Source organism: Sminthopsis crassicaudata, chromosome 6 (genome assembly GCF_048593235.1).
Source record: "Sminthopsis crassicaudata isolate SCR6 chromosome 6, ASM4859323v1, whole genome shotgun sequence".
NCBI lineage: Eukaryota > Metazoa > Chordata > Mammalia > Dasyuromorphia > Dasyuridae > Sminthopsis > Sminthopsis crassicaudata.
In genome coordinates, this window is record NC_133622.1 from 181,208,661 (window position 1) to 181,222,221 (window position 13,561).

General features: G+C 46.9%; 1 protein-coding gene across 2 annotated transcripts in view; it reads right to left on the bottom strand.

The window, feature by feature from the left end:
* Nucleotides 1-348: 348 nt before the first annotated feature.
* Nucleotides 349-13,561, bottom strand: part of PRAG1 (PEAK1 related, kinase-activating pseudokinase 1) — a 131,386-nt gene continuing 118,173 nt past the window's right edge. For both annotated transcript variants that reach the window (XM_074276283.1, XM_074276282.1), the window contains exons 5-6: nt 7,948-8,588; nt 349-1,757 (exon numbers count right to left, since the gene is read on the bottom strand). In XM_074276283.1, coding sequence (XP_074132384.1) covers nt 798-1,757; nt 7,948-8,588 — 1,601 coding nt within the window. In that variant the 3' untranslated portion in view covers nt 349-797. The remainder of the gene's footprint in view (nt 1,758-7,947; nt 8,589-13,561) is intronic.

Genomic DNA, 13,561 nt, shown 5'->3' on the forward strand with positions numbered 1-13,561 from the left:
TCAGAGCAGAGGAGGGCCGGAGGAAAGCTTGTTGGGACCCTGCCCTCTCCCCTCCCTGACACCCAGGTGGGGCAGGACTTGGATTTGAATTCTAGTTTTGCCACTTATCACCTGGGTAATCCGGGCAAGTCCCCCTGGGCCTGTTTTCTCATCTGTAAATGACTCCAGAGGACCCAGGAAGAAGCCCACCAAGGTGACCCCCTGACGGAGGACTAAGGCTGAAGGAGCCCCACGTTCTGGACACAGCCGATCCTGCTCCAGGCTCAGCCTGGCGGGGCAGCCATGCCCAGTCTCACTTCCTTTTTCTTTTCTCACTGAGGAAAATGAAGACTCATTAATTTTAAAAGGTAGAATGAAATACAAGTTCCATTAAAAAACAAACAAACAACAGGGGGAGAAAGTGGCTAAGTCGCCACGGATGTCCCTTCCGCTGTGGAGGTGCGTGCACAAGGGCCACAGCTCTGTGCTACCCATGACGGACAGAAGGAGGGTGGGCAGCCAGTCCCGACAGGGCCCAGTTCGGTTTGCCATTCCCCAGCTGTGTGAAGTGAGGAGTCCGCAGGCCCCAGGGTGGACATTACCATTAACAGAGTGGGCAGGAGTGACTCTGGGGGGGGGGGAGGGCACACTCTGGGAGCCCGTGGGGGGGTGGGGCACCCGTCAGCCGCCCTCCTGCGCATGTGCAGGCCCCTGAGTGGACATTACCATTAACAGTGTGTGTGGGGGGGCACACTCTGGGGGACCTGGGGGGGACACCCGTCAGCCGCCCTCCCGTGCCTGCGCCCGCCCCAGGGCCCTCACAGGGGCTGCAACAGTCTCAGCGTCTGCAGCAGGGCCCCGGGCTCGGCGGCCGCCAGGTACTGGCAGCAGAGCCAGTCCTCGAGCTCCACGGCGGCGCTGTCGTCCAGCGCCTTCTCGGCCAGCTTCATCATGAGCAGGGCGCGCTTCATGTGCAGCCAGTTCTGCAGTGGGCCGTGCAGCAGCTCGTGGCGCGGCCCCCACAGCAGGCACTGCAGGGCGCGCCGGGCCTCCGCGATGTGCAGCCGCTTGATGGGGTCGGCCTCGAGCAGCCGGTGCGCCAGCCGCTGCAGGCCGGCCGAGTAGAGGGACAGCGCGGGCAGCGCAGGCAGATCCTCGGCGCGGTAGTCCTGCTGCTGAAGCTGGGCGCGCTCCTCGAAGGGGTTGGGCTGGTGCAGCAGCTCGTAGATGAGGATGCCCGTCTGGAACTCGTCGAACTTCTTGTACTGGGCGGCGGCCAGGATCTCGGGGGCCAGGCGGGCCTGCGTCCTCCTCTGCTGTTCGTCTGCGCCCCCCGAGCCACTGCGGGCCTGCTGGCGGGCCTGCACGAAGTTGCTGATCAGGAGGCGGGGGAGGGCCTGGTCCCCCGGGGGCGCCCCCGGGCAGGGCGCCAGCAGCAGGTTCTCCAGGCACAGCGCCCGGTGCGTGATGCCGTGCTCCTTGAGGCTCTCCAGGCCCTGGCACAGCTGCAGCAGCAGCAGGCACACCCGCCGCTCGTAGGCCTCGGGCTCGGCCCAGTGGCGCGAGGCGGACTCCCGCACGAAGTCGGCGGCCGTCTGACGGGGCACCTCCCGCGTGATCACCACCACGCAGTCCTGGTCCTGCGGCCCGTCGGCGGCCGGCAGCATGCTGGGCGGCACCGAGGCCACGAAGTGGCCGCAGTCCTGCTGCAGGTTGAAGTGGACCGGCACCGACAGCGCGCAGTATGAGGCCCCCTTGGACACGGGCATTTTGCAGATCTGCGGGAGAAGAGACAAGTTAGGGCGGCCGCTTCCGTCCGGGGCCTGGACTTGTGGTCACATGTGTGACCCAGGAGCTACCGGCGCTCTCGGTTCCCAGAGTCCCAAGGACACGAGGACCGCCCGGGCCAAGCGCTTCCCTCAGGAGCTCAGCCCCGTTTCCCCTCCCCCTCCCAGCCTCAGTTTGCCCATCTGTAAAAGAGGCGGCCGACCTGATGGGCTCTGAACTTGGGATCCTAACTCCCCTCTCCACAAAGCAGGGAGCTCCGCGATCAAAAAGACTCGCGATTCCTGGGCCGGCCCCCAGCTTGACTGAAAAGTAGGGCTCAGACCCTGAGCCTGCGTCTGCGGCAGTGCCCTGGACAAGGGGTCCGCAGCTCTGGCCGGGCCGCTGACACCGGCTTGTGGCAGCCTTAGAGCAGCAGCAGCAGCGGGCCGCCCTCGTGAGGCTCCACCTCTGAAGCTCTGTGAAGTCTGGGCCGTTGTGGGGGGGAGGGGAGCAACCATCCAGCCGCTCTGGGGCAAAATACAGACTCCTCGTCCCGGCATTCAAGGCCCGTGACTGCGCTCTGGATATTTACTTTTCCAGACGGGTCCATGCTGCTTCCCTTTCCCGCCCTCTGGTATCTAGCCAGACGCATTCGTCAGCTCCACTGAGTGAGAAATGGCGGCTCCCTTCATGCAGTTATGAATGTGTTCAGTTTTGTATTATTTGTATTTATGAAAAAAATTAAAAATTAATTTTTAAAAAAAGTGGCAAACGGTCCAGTGGGAACAGGCAGTAAGAATTAGATGAACAGGGGGAGGGGACTCAGATCAGGTGGCAGATCTAGACTTGTTGGGACTGGGACGTGCTGGACAGTCCCAGACTTTTCCAGACCTCGCATTTGTTTACGTTCCATCTGTTAGAATAGTTCTCTAAGAAAAAAAGGAGCCTAGGCTTAAGCCGCTGTGTGCAACAGGTCGAGGGGTGTCGGGTCCCCACGTGGAGGAGCAGGGTGGAATATGGCAGCTGGCCGCCCACGACGTCACCCCTGCAGCTGCCACTGCTCACTCTTTCCTGCTTCCCATCCTGGGCTCTAAGGAAATATTCTGATAGAAACACGCAGTTGTCAAAATTAATCAGCTGGAGAATTTGGAGAAGCGTCTTTTCTCCATAAGTTTATCTCGTTAATTCATGAGCAGATCAGTGGCTCCTTTTGGCTTGTTACCCTGTACTCATTGTGATTGCATTGACTTAAGTCCCCCTTTCCAGTTTGCGCTTTCTCCCTCCGAGTGAGAGGTCCCAGACACTAATTAAAAGTGTATCTTTTTTTTTTTTTCCCCCAACCCTGAATTCAGGAGGACCCGAGTTCAAATCTGACCTCAGACACTTAACACTTCCCGGCTGTGTGACCCTGGGCAAGTCACTTAACCCCAATTGCCTCAGCAAAAAAAAAGTCTTTTTTCCCTCCTTCTAAACAGGAACCTGTATCTCCCATGAAACCTAGATTAAGAATGAGTAAAAAAGGGAGACTTTTGGGAGAGAGACACAGACATAGAGAGAAAAAAAAGAGAGAGGTTGTGGAAAGAGTGGCCTCAAAATGTGACTCAGAGCTAGGAGAAATTCTAGCTTTGACATTAACTGTGGAAAGCTGGTTAAGATATGCAAACTCTGAGACCAAGTTTCATTTCCTGTAAAATGCAAATAATGAATAATAATAATATCTTTATTACACAATTGTATGTAACATTAGCAACCTTGGTTAAAACTCCTAGTCCAGTGGTCCTCAAACTTTTTAAATAGGAGGCCAGTTCACTGTCCCTCAGACTGTGGGAGGGCCGGTCTATAGTAAAAACAAAAGCTCACACTGTCTCCGCCCCTCAGCCCATTTTCCATAACTAGGCGGCCGCATAAACGTCCTCAGTGGGCCTCATCTGGCCCACGGACTTAGTCTAAGAACCCCTGTTCTAGAGGGTTCTTGCTTAAATGAGATCATGAATTTATTTTGTGAACATTCAAGCATGATACAAATGTTAATACAAAGGCTGGCTTCTCATGTTTACTAGTCCTGGCCAGGGCCAAAAACTCCCAAAATGCACTTGGGTTCCCATGGGAAGCACCTGGGATTTTAGCTGTGCTCATGTTTATACCTCCTTAATTAACCACGAATAAAACCCTGGAAATGGGCCAGCAATGGCAATCCTGGGCTATTCCTTGCCAGCTCCCAGGTACAGGTTGTCCTTCTGCCTTCTTGGGAGCGGATGGGGGCAGTGGGGCTTTTCTCTGTTTGGAGGATAACTGTCACTTGGAGAGAAGTGGGACTTGAGGGTTTTTCTCTCAGGGAGAGGGAATAGAGCAGCCCTCAGGATACCTAGGTTCTCTATCATCTAAGCCAAAGTAGGGGATTCCCAGTTCAGGTTTCCTGACATCCTAACCAGGCTGTCCTCATTTGTCCAAAGCTATCATAAGTGTCTCAAAAAAAAAAAAAAAAAAAAAAAAAAAAAAAAATCACAGGCTGATCAACTGTGATGAACTTGACTCTTTTCAACAACGAGGTGATTGAAAGCAATTCCAATAAACTTGTGATGGAAAGAGCCAAACACCTCCATAGAGAATTATGGAAATAGAGTGTGGTTCAAATCACAGTATTTTCACCTTTTTGTTGTTGTTGGTTTTTTTTTCCTCTTTTGATCTGATTTCTGCATAGCGTGACAAATACGGAAATATGTTTAGAAGAAGTGTACATGTTTAGCCTATATCAGATTGCTTGCTTGGGGAAGGAGGAGAAGAAAGGAGAGGGAGAAAAATTTGAAACCCAAGGTTTGGCAAAGATGAATGTTGAAAACTATCTCTGCATGTATTTGGAAAAATAAAATACTATTTAAAAAATCACAGGGAATTAAATAGAGAGAAACTTCTGAGGAGTCTTAAGAGCTGAGCTTCTTAATATTCCCCTCAGAAATGCAACAGAAACTAAACTACCAGAAAGGAGGAGAGTTGGAAAGCTGGAGATTCTAGAGTTTCCCCGCATATATCTCCAGGATCGAAAATCTAAAGCCCAGGAAAGCTAACAGCCACTTGCCCAGAACCACACAGAGAGGTAGCTCCTTAGATGCTAAATTCAGCATTCTTTCCATTATAGTAGCTTCATTTAAAATGCTTTAAAAAGAAAAAATGAAGAACTCTCACCCAATGAAAAAAACATGGCTACAAAGGAGCTGGGGGGAAAATAACAAAAGAAAACTAAACAACATTAATAGAAACACCAGAAATGAGACCAAGATTTTCTGCTGATAATAAAGTAGTCAACACATGGAAGAAATTGGAAGGAGAAATGAAATTTGCCAAAGAAAGAATGGAGAATGATGTAAAATCAAACAATATGTAGAAATATCTATGAAAAAGATCAAATGATGGATCTGAGGAAACCAGAATTAATTCCCTAGAAGAAAGAATGGCTAAAACAAGAGCAGATGGGAAAATACTTAGCATGGATACAGAAAAGAAAAAATGACAGGTCTGGAAGGGAAAACAAGGAGAAATATACAGATTTTAGGCCTTGCCCCAAACTACGTGCAAAGATGTAACTATTTCATTTCAGGAAATGGAATAAGAAACATTCTTAAAGATAGTGAAAGAGTTCTGAAATCAGGCCCCATCAAATTGGAAGATTGCTTGGAAGATAGGGTGAGAGGGATTAGAGATAGGGCTAACACTTTGTTTTCCCCCAAAAAAAGAAGGAAAAAAAAAAGAAATAAAGGCATTTAAAGAAAAATAGCACAAAAAAGAATATAGGAAGTTCAGAGCAAAATGGACAGGTAGGAGCAGACTGGAATTTAAATACTGAATTGATTAAAAGAGAAGCAGCTGTATGTGTGTGTGTTTGGTGACTTAGATCTGCTCTGCTAGCTTTTTGTAAAATCCTCTTTCTGTTCTATTTTGGATGTGGAAAATCCATTTGTTTGTTAAGCTCAGAACACATATTTTTATTAAACAAAGAGAGGTGAGGGCCTCCTCATAATGCTTACCTCCTTCCCTCCCTCCCTCATTTTTGTTGACAAATACACATCCCTTAGAGATCATAAGGCACTGTAAGTCACATAGAGATATGGAATCTTGGACTTCAATGGATAATGGCTAGTGGGCCAAAGAACATAGCAAGAAAAACAATACAAAATCATCTATTTTTAAAATAAGGGAGTTCTATGAATGCCCCAAGGGCAGGGGCTGTTGATAGTTTTTGCTTGTACCCTCAGTACTGAGCACCGGCTTGGCACACAGTGGGAGCTTAAAAAATGCTTCTTGCCTGGTGAGAAATGCAGGAGAAATGGCTTTGGCTACTGAAGTGAAGAAGTGGATTCTGGTCTTTGTCTTCCCTCTTTTTTTTTTTTTTTTTTTTTTTTTTTCAATGGAGGTGGGCAGAATAAATATGGGCAAAACCAAACAGATCTGAATGACCATGTGAATGACAGAAGAGCCTCAAAGCTTTGTCTCTGGCTGGTGATTTTGTCTACAAGGTGGGCATTGTTGGTGGGTACCCTTATGTAGCTGCTCTTGTGGGACCTGGCAACCTGGGATGAGACCTTGCTCAAGGTCACCCTTGGGGTACTGAGGACAGAGGAAGGGTTCCAGGAGGCAGACTGCCTCTTTACTCTCCAGTTCCAACAACAATAATAATAACAAAAACAAACAAAACAAATAAACAAAAAAATCCAACCTTAAAAAAAGAAAGTTTGGGGTTTCACATAAAATTATCTGGTAAAAATGTCTTATTTGTTCATTTAAGCATGTGTACCTGCTGGCTACTCTGTTGTAAATTCTGAGTAAGTAAAAATAACCTAGGGGGGAAAAAAAAATTCGGTTCTACACACATATTGTACCTAGGCTATACTATAAGATATTTAATACATATGGGAATGCCTGCCATCTAGGGGAGGGAGTGGAGGGAAGGAGGGGAAGATTCAGAACAGAAGGGAGTACAAGGGATAATGTTGTAAAAAATTACCCATGCATACGTACTGTCAAAAAATATTATAATTATAAAATTAATAAAATATTAAAAAAAAAATTGGAAGAACGTAAATAAATAAATAAATAGATTCCGAGTAAGTACATGCCATTGTGCATTTTTAGATGAAAAGGCAGAAAGTGTGCCAGACTAGGGTAGGAGTGGGAAGGAGTGGGGCAGAAAGCTTGAGTTCCAGTCATCCTTCTCCTGCTCATTCACTGTGCAAAGGAGGCAGCTGTCTCTCTGCCCCTGACTCAGTTTCTCTGTCTATAAAATGAGGAGTTTCGACTAGATATTCTTGAGGTCCAGTTCTGCTGTGACTTTCTGGGATTCTAGGGAACATCAGGAAGTCAAACCAATGCTGGCAGCTCGGAGATCTCATGACTGCTCCCAGAGCAGGGGCACATGCCCTGGGCAGGGGGGAGATGGCTCTAGGTGACCTGTCTTCTGAACAAGTCCATTCCCAGCTACTGCATTCAGGGAAACCCTGTGGTACAGCAGAGAGCCTGGTTCTCACCCTCCAGGGACAAAGACTCTTTCTCCTGCCAGCTCCCTCCTGGCCAGATTCTGTGACTCTTTTAGAAGAATCTTTAAATTTTCTTTGGGCCTTTTTTTTTCCCCGAGGCAATTGGGTTAAGTGACTTGCCCAGGGTCACACAGTCAGGAAGTGTTAAGTGTCTGACTCCAAATTTGAACTCAGGTCCTCCTGACTTCAGGGCTGGCACTCTACCCACTGTGCCTTCTAGCTGCCCCTCTTTGGGCCTTTTTTTTTTTAATCTCAGTTGGAGCATGAGCTTCTGGTGTAGCTTTCTTTCGGCCCACCCCAGGTCCTCAGACTATCTCCACTACCCCCTCTGCTCAGCCCTCCCTGCTCCAGAGAGTGAGCCCTCAGGCTAAGGCCCTCATGGCCTTTCTGCATCCACCCAGACTGCTGCCATGGCCTTTCCCCCCCACACACGCTCCTGCTTAGGAGCTTTTCACATCTTATCTCCCAGGCCCTGGGGTTTCCCAAGGTGGTGATCTCATCTCCTGTTGCCCCCTCCGGTCTGCCCCCAAGGCCTGTCCTGGAGCTTGTATCCAGTGCCCTCGTCTCTGTGACAGACAGATCCCCACCATCCCTTCCATGTTGACCACCCTCAGACAGAGGCCTCCATCTGAGCCGGCTGAAGGGCCCGGCCCGCTCGATGGGAGGGACGTACCTTCACGGCGTATGGCCGGGAGGGGTCCTCGGAGCAGGTGGCGCAGTAATAGATGGCATCTCCCGAGTCGCAGCAAGGTTTGTTGCAGGTTAGCTTGAAGAGGGACCAGCTGTTCTCGTTGAAGTGGGGCTCAGCGGCCTGGCTGCCCATGAAGTGGCGCTCGCACCTGGCGGCCAGGCGCACCAGGGATTGGGCATAGAGGCCGCTGAGCTTAGTGTACGTGGCCTCCTTGCTGGTGATGCTGGTGAGGAGGCTGTGGGGCTGCTGCTGGCTGCTGCAGGCCGAGGTCTGGCTGGACACGCTCAGCTGAGAGGAGGAGGGGGAGAAGCCCTGGGACCCCTGCAGCTGGGCCTCAGGGCCCCTGGTGCGGCCCCCCAGCCCGGCAAAGCGAGACTCCTCGGGGTAGCAGATGTTTGTCTCTGAGTGGCTGGGGTTCAGCCTGGGGCTCGAGGTCCGGCGGCCTGGGGAGCCCTGGGCCAGGAAGAGGCCATCAGGGGAGGATGCGGCTCGGCTGACCGTTTTCTTCTGGGGCAGCGGAGGAGGCTGCAGGGACCCACGTGGAGAGCCATCCTCGGAAGGGTGCCCCGTGGAGTCCGCTGGAGGGAAGGGGGAAGGGCAGGGGGCCGGCTCACAACAAAGCCCTGAAACAGGAGCAAAATCGTCACCCTAAGTGTGGCTCTGGGTCAATGGAGGGGTGCCAGGCCGGGCTATGGGCTCCAGCAGTGGGGGGTGGGGGGGAGACCCTGCCTCCCTAACAAAGGAAGGGCCATGCCAGGGGAGTGGAGGGAGGACCAAGGGACAAATGTCCTGAAAACAGGAGTATAATACACAGAAGAGCCAGTGATAAAATACTCAGAAACCTTGTTTTTTTCTCTTGAGAAGCAATTGGGGTTAAGTGACTTGCCCAGAGTCTCACAGCAAATAAGTGTTAAGATGGGGCCACATCCGGATTCTGTTCCTCTAGACTCAGGACTAGGGCTCTATCTACTGGGTTATCTAGCTGCCCCAAGGCTTTATTTTTTTCCCCTAGAGAAGCAATTGGGGTTAAGTGACTTGCTCAGAGTCACACCTTTATTAAATGTTATCTAGTGCTGTCTAGTTGCCCCAAGGGATGGCTTTTTAAAATAATAATAATAATAATAATAATTTTTATTTTCTACAACACATGCAAAGATAGTTTTCCACATTCACCCTTGCAAAACCTTGTGTTCCAAAATGTTCTCCTTTCTCCCCCTGCCCCCCTCTAGACAGTAAGTAATCCAATATAGATTAAACATGAGATATTCTTCTAAACATATTTCCACACTCATCATGCTACACAAGAAAAAAACAGATCAAAAGGGGAAAAATGAGAAAGAAGGAAGCAAACAACCACCGAAAAAGATGAAAATACTCTGCTTTGATCTATGTACAGTCCCTATAATTCTTTCTCTGGGTGTGGTTGGCTCTTTGCATCACAAGTCTATAGAAATTAGCCTGAATCACCTCATTGTTGAAAAAAGCCACTTCTTATAGCTGTGTATATTATGTTCTTTTGGTTCCGCTCACTTCACTTAGCAAAGTTAAGTGGTTCTGCTCACTTGCACTTAGTGAAAAGTCTTTCCAGGCTTTTCTGAAATCAGGACTTTGGCTTTTTTAAAATAATGAACTCTTTTGGACAGATTGAATTGGAGATTTTTGACAAGGAAGGATGGGAGAAGGAAAGGGGACTCTTAGGGTAGCTCTAAACTCTCCACATTGCTAAGAGTAATGAAGGATCCCTAAAGCAGAGGTGGGACTGGGGTGGGAAAAGAAGGGACATGAATTGGAGGAAGGAGAACTGGCCTTTGCTGGGAAGGAAAGGTTGGCCAGACATTCAGAGCAGACAAAGAGATTTAAAGGTCTTTCTGAAGTAGGGCGAGCAGGATTCTCTGAGGAGGGAGTAAGTTTGGCCATGGGAAAGCAGAATTTGGACCTCCTCCCTGAGAATTGGTGGATGAAAGCTATGATTTCAATATGTCCCATTGGATAGGTATGTGCTCTTCAAAAGAAAGAGAATGGCTACAAGAAGGTGGGAGCTAGACAATGAGCTCACAAGAGGAGATCCAGGACTCAGCAAAGCACATAGGAGAGCATTTGGATGGTGGTTAAAGGAGAGAGAACCAAATAACTTGGTCAATGGAGTATACTACAGACTACTCAGGCAAAAAGAAGAAATGAGATATTTGGGTAAAAAGATTATAAACTGGCACGAGTAGGACACCTCAATTATCCAGACTGCTGGACATTTCTCTCTACCAAAATGAAGCAGCTACAATGTATTTCCAGCATATTTAAAGTACAACTAAGTAGATAAAAATGATGGGAACCTTGAGAGATGGCAGGGGAGGAAAAGGAGTAAGCACTCCCTTATAGAATTTGCAGTGGAAATCTGGGATTGGTCTGATAGGCAACTTAGGTTTTGGAAAGATTTAATTCAAAGGATTCAGAGAAAGGTTAAGGAAGATTCGAAGGGCTAAAAGAAGATGGGGATACCAAAGAATGACATTCTGAATACAAAATCATTAATTGTAATGAGGAGACTAGGTGAGATTTGTTTGAAGAGACCAGAGTGGCTGTGATGCGGACTCAGTCAGAAAGAAGTCCATCTGGCTACCATCAGATATAAGCAATTCCTAGACTATTCTGTTTGTATAGCGTGCTTGTGAGAATGGAACCTTTATCAACTTCCATTGTATATCCCACAACCTGTGTGCATCTTTAAACAACCTTTCAGCTGTTGATTAGCAAATCTTTAGACAAGTCTGGGACCTAGTCTGCCAGGGTATTCCATCTGGCTCCTTGATCCCTCCCCCTTTGAGTTCCAGCCTACAAACTCTCTCTCTCTCTCTCTCTCTCTCTCTCTCTCTCTCTCTCTCTCTCTCTCTCTCTCTCTCTCTCTCTCTCTCTCTCTGTCTCTCCCCCCCCCCCCCTCTCTCTCCCCATAATGCCTTCCCTTTAATGGTGTCTTTCTATTCACTCTAGCTAACTCTGGCTAGTCTGCTCAACTCCTTTATAGATTTAACCTGCCAGTCAATGATTTACTCCTACCTCATGGAATATTTTCCTTCTCCTGGTTAATTGTGAGTTTCCCTGGGGAATTTGTCTTTCCCTATACTATACTATATGCTCTCCCAACTCCATTTCACATTTGCCACTCCTGGAGCCTATTTTACCTTCTATTTTGTCTGTAACCGCTTCCTTTAAATAAACTTACCTTTTGGCAAAGAGAATGGCCATTGTGAATTTCTCACATGTTTATTATAATAATATAAATTAAGAATTACTATCCGGGCTCATCAGCTAGAGAGAGAGCTCACTAACTAACTTAGATTTAAAAAAGATTTGTAGGAAAAAAGAAGCAACCCATTATCAGCAAACTCGAAGAGCAGGGAAGAAATTACCCATCAGATCTATGTTAGGGGAAGAGTTCAAGACCAAACAAGGAAAACTGGAAGATAAAACTATTTTACATAAGCAAAAATAATTCAGTTAAAATTATGTGTGAAAGTTAACTGGGGAAAAAAATTTTTTATAGCAAATTTCTGTGATAAAGGTCTCATTTCCAGGATGTCTAAGGCACTGGTTCAAATATATAAGCCTAAAAGCTGTGCTCTAATTAGTAAATGGTCATAGGATATGAAAAGGCAGTTCCCAAAGGAAGAAATACAAGCTCTGAACAACCAATATGAAAACAAGCAAAAGAGGAACTACAGATAGCGTTACCAAAATACATTTTTTAAAAAAGAAGAAGATAAGAGGGTTATTGAAAGGATTTTTACAAATGCCTTGAACAGAACAGGAGGAAAGTCTGGTTTTAAAAAACCAGACAAGCCAAGCAGGATAGTGGTAAAAACCGTTGATTTTGTTGTCTACTTAGGATGCAGAAGAAGTTCAGTTCTCTATTCTGGCTCTGTTTTGTATGTGGAAATGCTTATCTCATTTGGCATTTGATATTTGGAATTTTTAAAAAAGGAAATTTAAAAAAAAAAAAAAAAGGTCAGAGGTGTTAAATTCGGAAGGGAATGGTAAGGGGGGGTGGGTGGGTAGAGGCCTTGCACAGGAGTCTGAACTATATACATACTAGCTCCCTGCCCCACAGAGCTCAGTGAGCCCCCAAAGAGCCCTGGATGTCTGGCTCCTCCCTCCCTTTCCCCTTTTAGCTGCAAGTCACACAATGCCTTGCATTGTTACTCAACTATTTCCTGTGTATAGGTCTTGGTCTCTCTCCAAGTAGAAGGGACCAGTTTTACTATTCTTCAGTATCACCCTCAGTGATTTTTACTGTCCTAAGGGCCCTGTAGGCATTTGTAATTACATCCTTACATAAATAAGTAGTTTAAGTGAATGAATGAATGAGTGTATGGATGAACAACTGAATGAACTGAATGACTTCAGTAACTGTGCTGGAAGGGGAAAATATTTAATTGGCTAATTAAGCTGCTAAAAAGGGAATAGAAGCAAGGCCAGGTAAGAGAGAATAAATGGGTGAGTATGGTTTTGGGAGGGTTGTGCCCAAGTGGCTGCATGGGGAAGTCAGTGATAGAAAAAGTTATTTGTCAGGTAAGCCGGGGCAAGAGGAGGGACAAAGGAGGACGAAGAGCACCTGGGATGGATAATGATTTACTAACTGGCCAAAGGGAGGAGATTCAATATGGCTTCTGGCACTGCCAGGCTGGAAGGTGATCTGAGCTGCCCGTTCTTTCTGGCCCTGATGGAAGAAATGGTTCATCGTTATGGACCTATGAAAGGTCACAGAAAAGGAAAAGGCACCACGGGATTGCAGAAGGGCAAATATGTCCCTACTTTCAGAAACGGAAGAGAATAGATAATATTTATAAGGTGCCTGGTGCAGAAGAAGCACAATATCAATACTAGCTATTATTATTAAATAAGGATAGGGCAGTGAGCTTGATTGGGCTTAGAGTAAGCATTCTGGAGCCAATAATTAAAGAAATTGCTGGAGAATATCTAGGAAGGAAACCAAGAACCCAGCCTTTCCTTATCAAGCATATGGCATGCCATCTGAGCCACTTTTTTTCTTTTTTTGTGCCAGCATTAATAATAGTTAAGGATAATAGCTAACATTTTTTAAAATTTTCTTTTCTTTTCTTTTTTTAAATTTTAGCTTTTTATTTGCAAGACATATGCATGGGCAATTTTTCAGCATTGACCCTTGCAAAACATTCTGTTCCAACTTTTCCCCTCCTCTCTCCACCCCTTCCCCTAGATGTCAGGTAGTCCCATACATGTTAAATGTTAAAGTATAAGTTAAATACAATATATGTATACATATCCATATAGTTATTTTGCTGCAGAAGAAAAATTGGATTTAGAAATAAGATAAAAATAACCTGAGAAGGAAAACAAAAATGCAAGCAGACAATAATAGGAGTGGAAATATAGCTAACATCTATATAGCACTTTGAAAGTTTGCAAAGTGTGTGTGTGTGGTGTGTGTGTGTGTGTGTGTGTGTGTGTGTGTGTGTGTGTGTACATCCTCTTTTGGTCTTCACAATCACTCTGGGAGGGAAGTGTTATTAATTTTTACAGAAAAGAAAACTGTGGAAAGAGTAAAATGATTTACCCAGGGTCA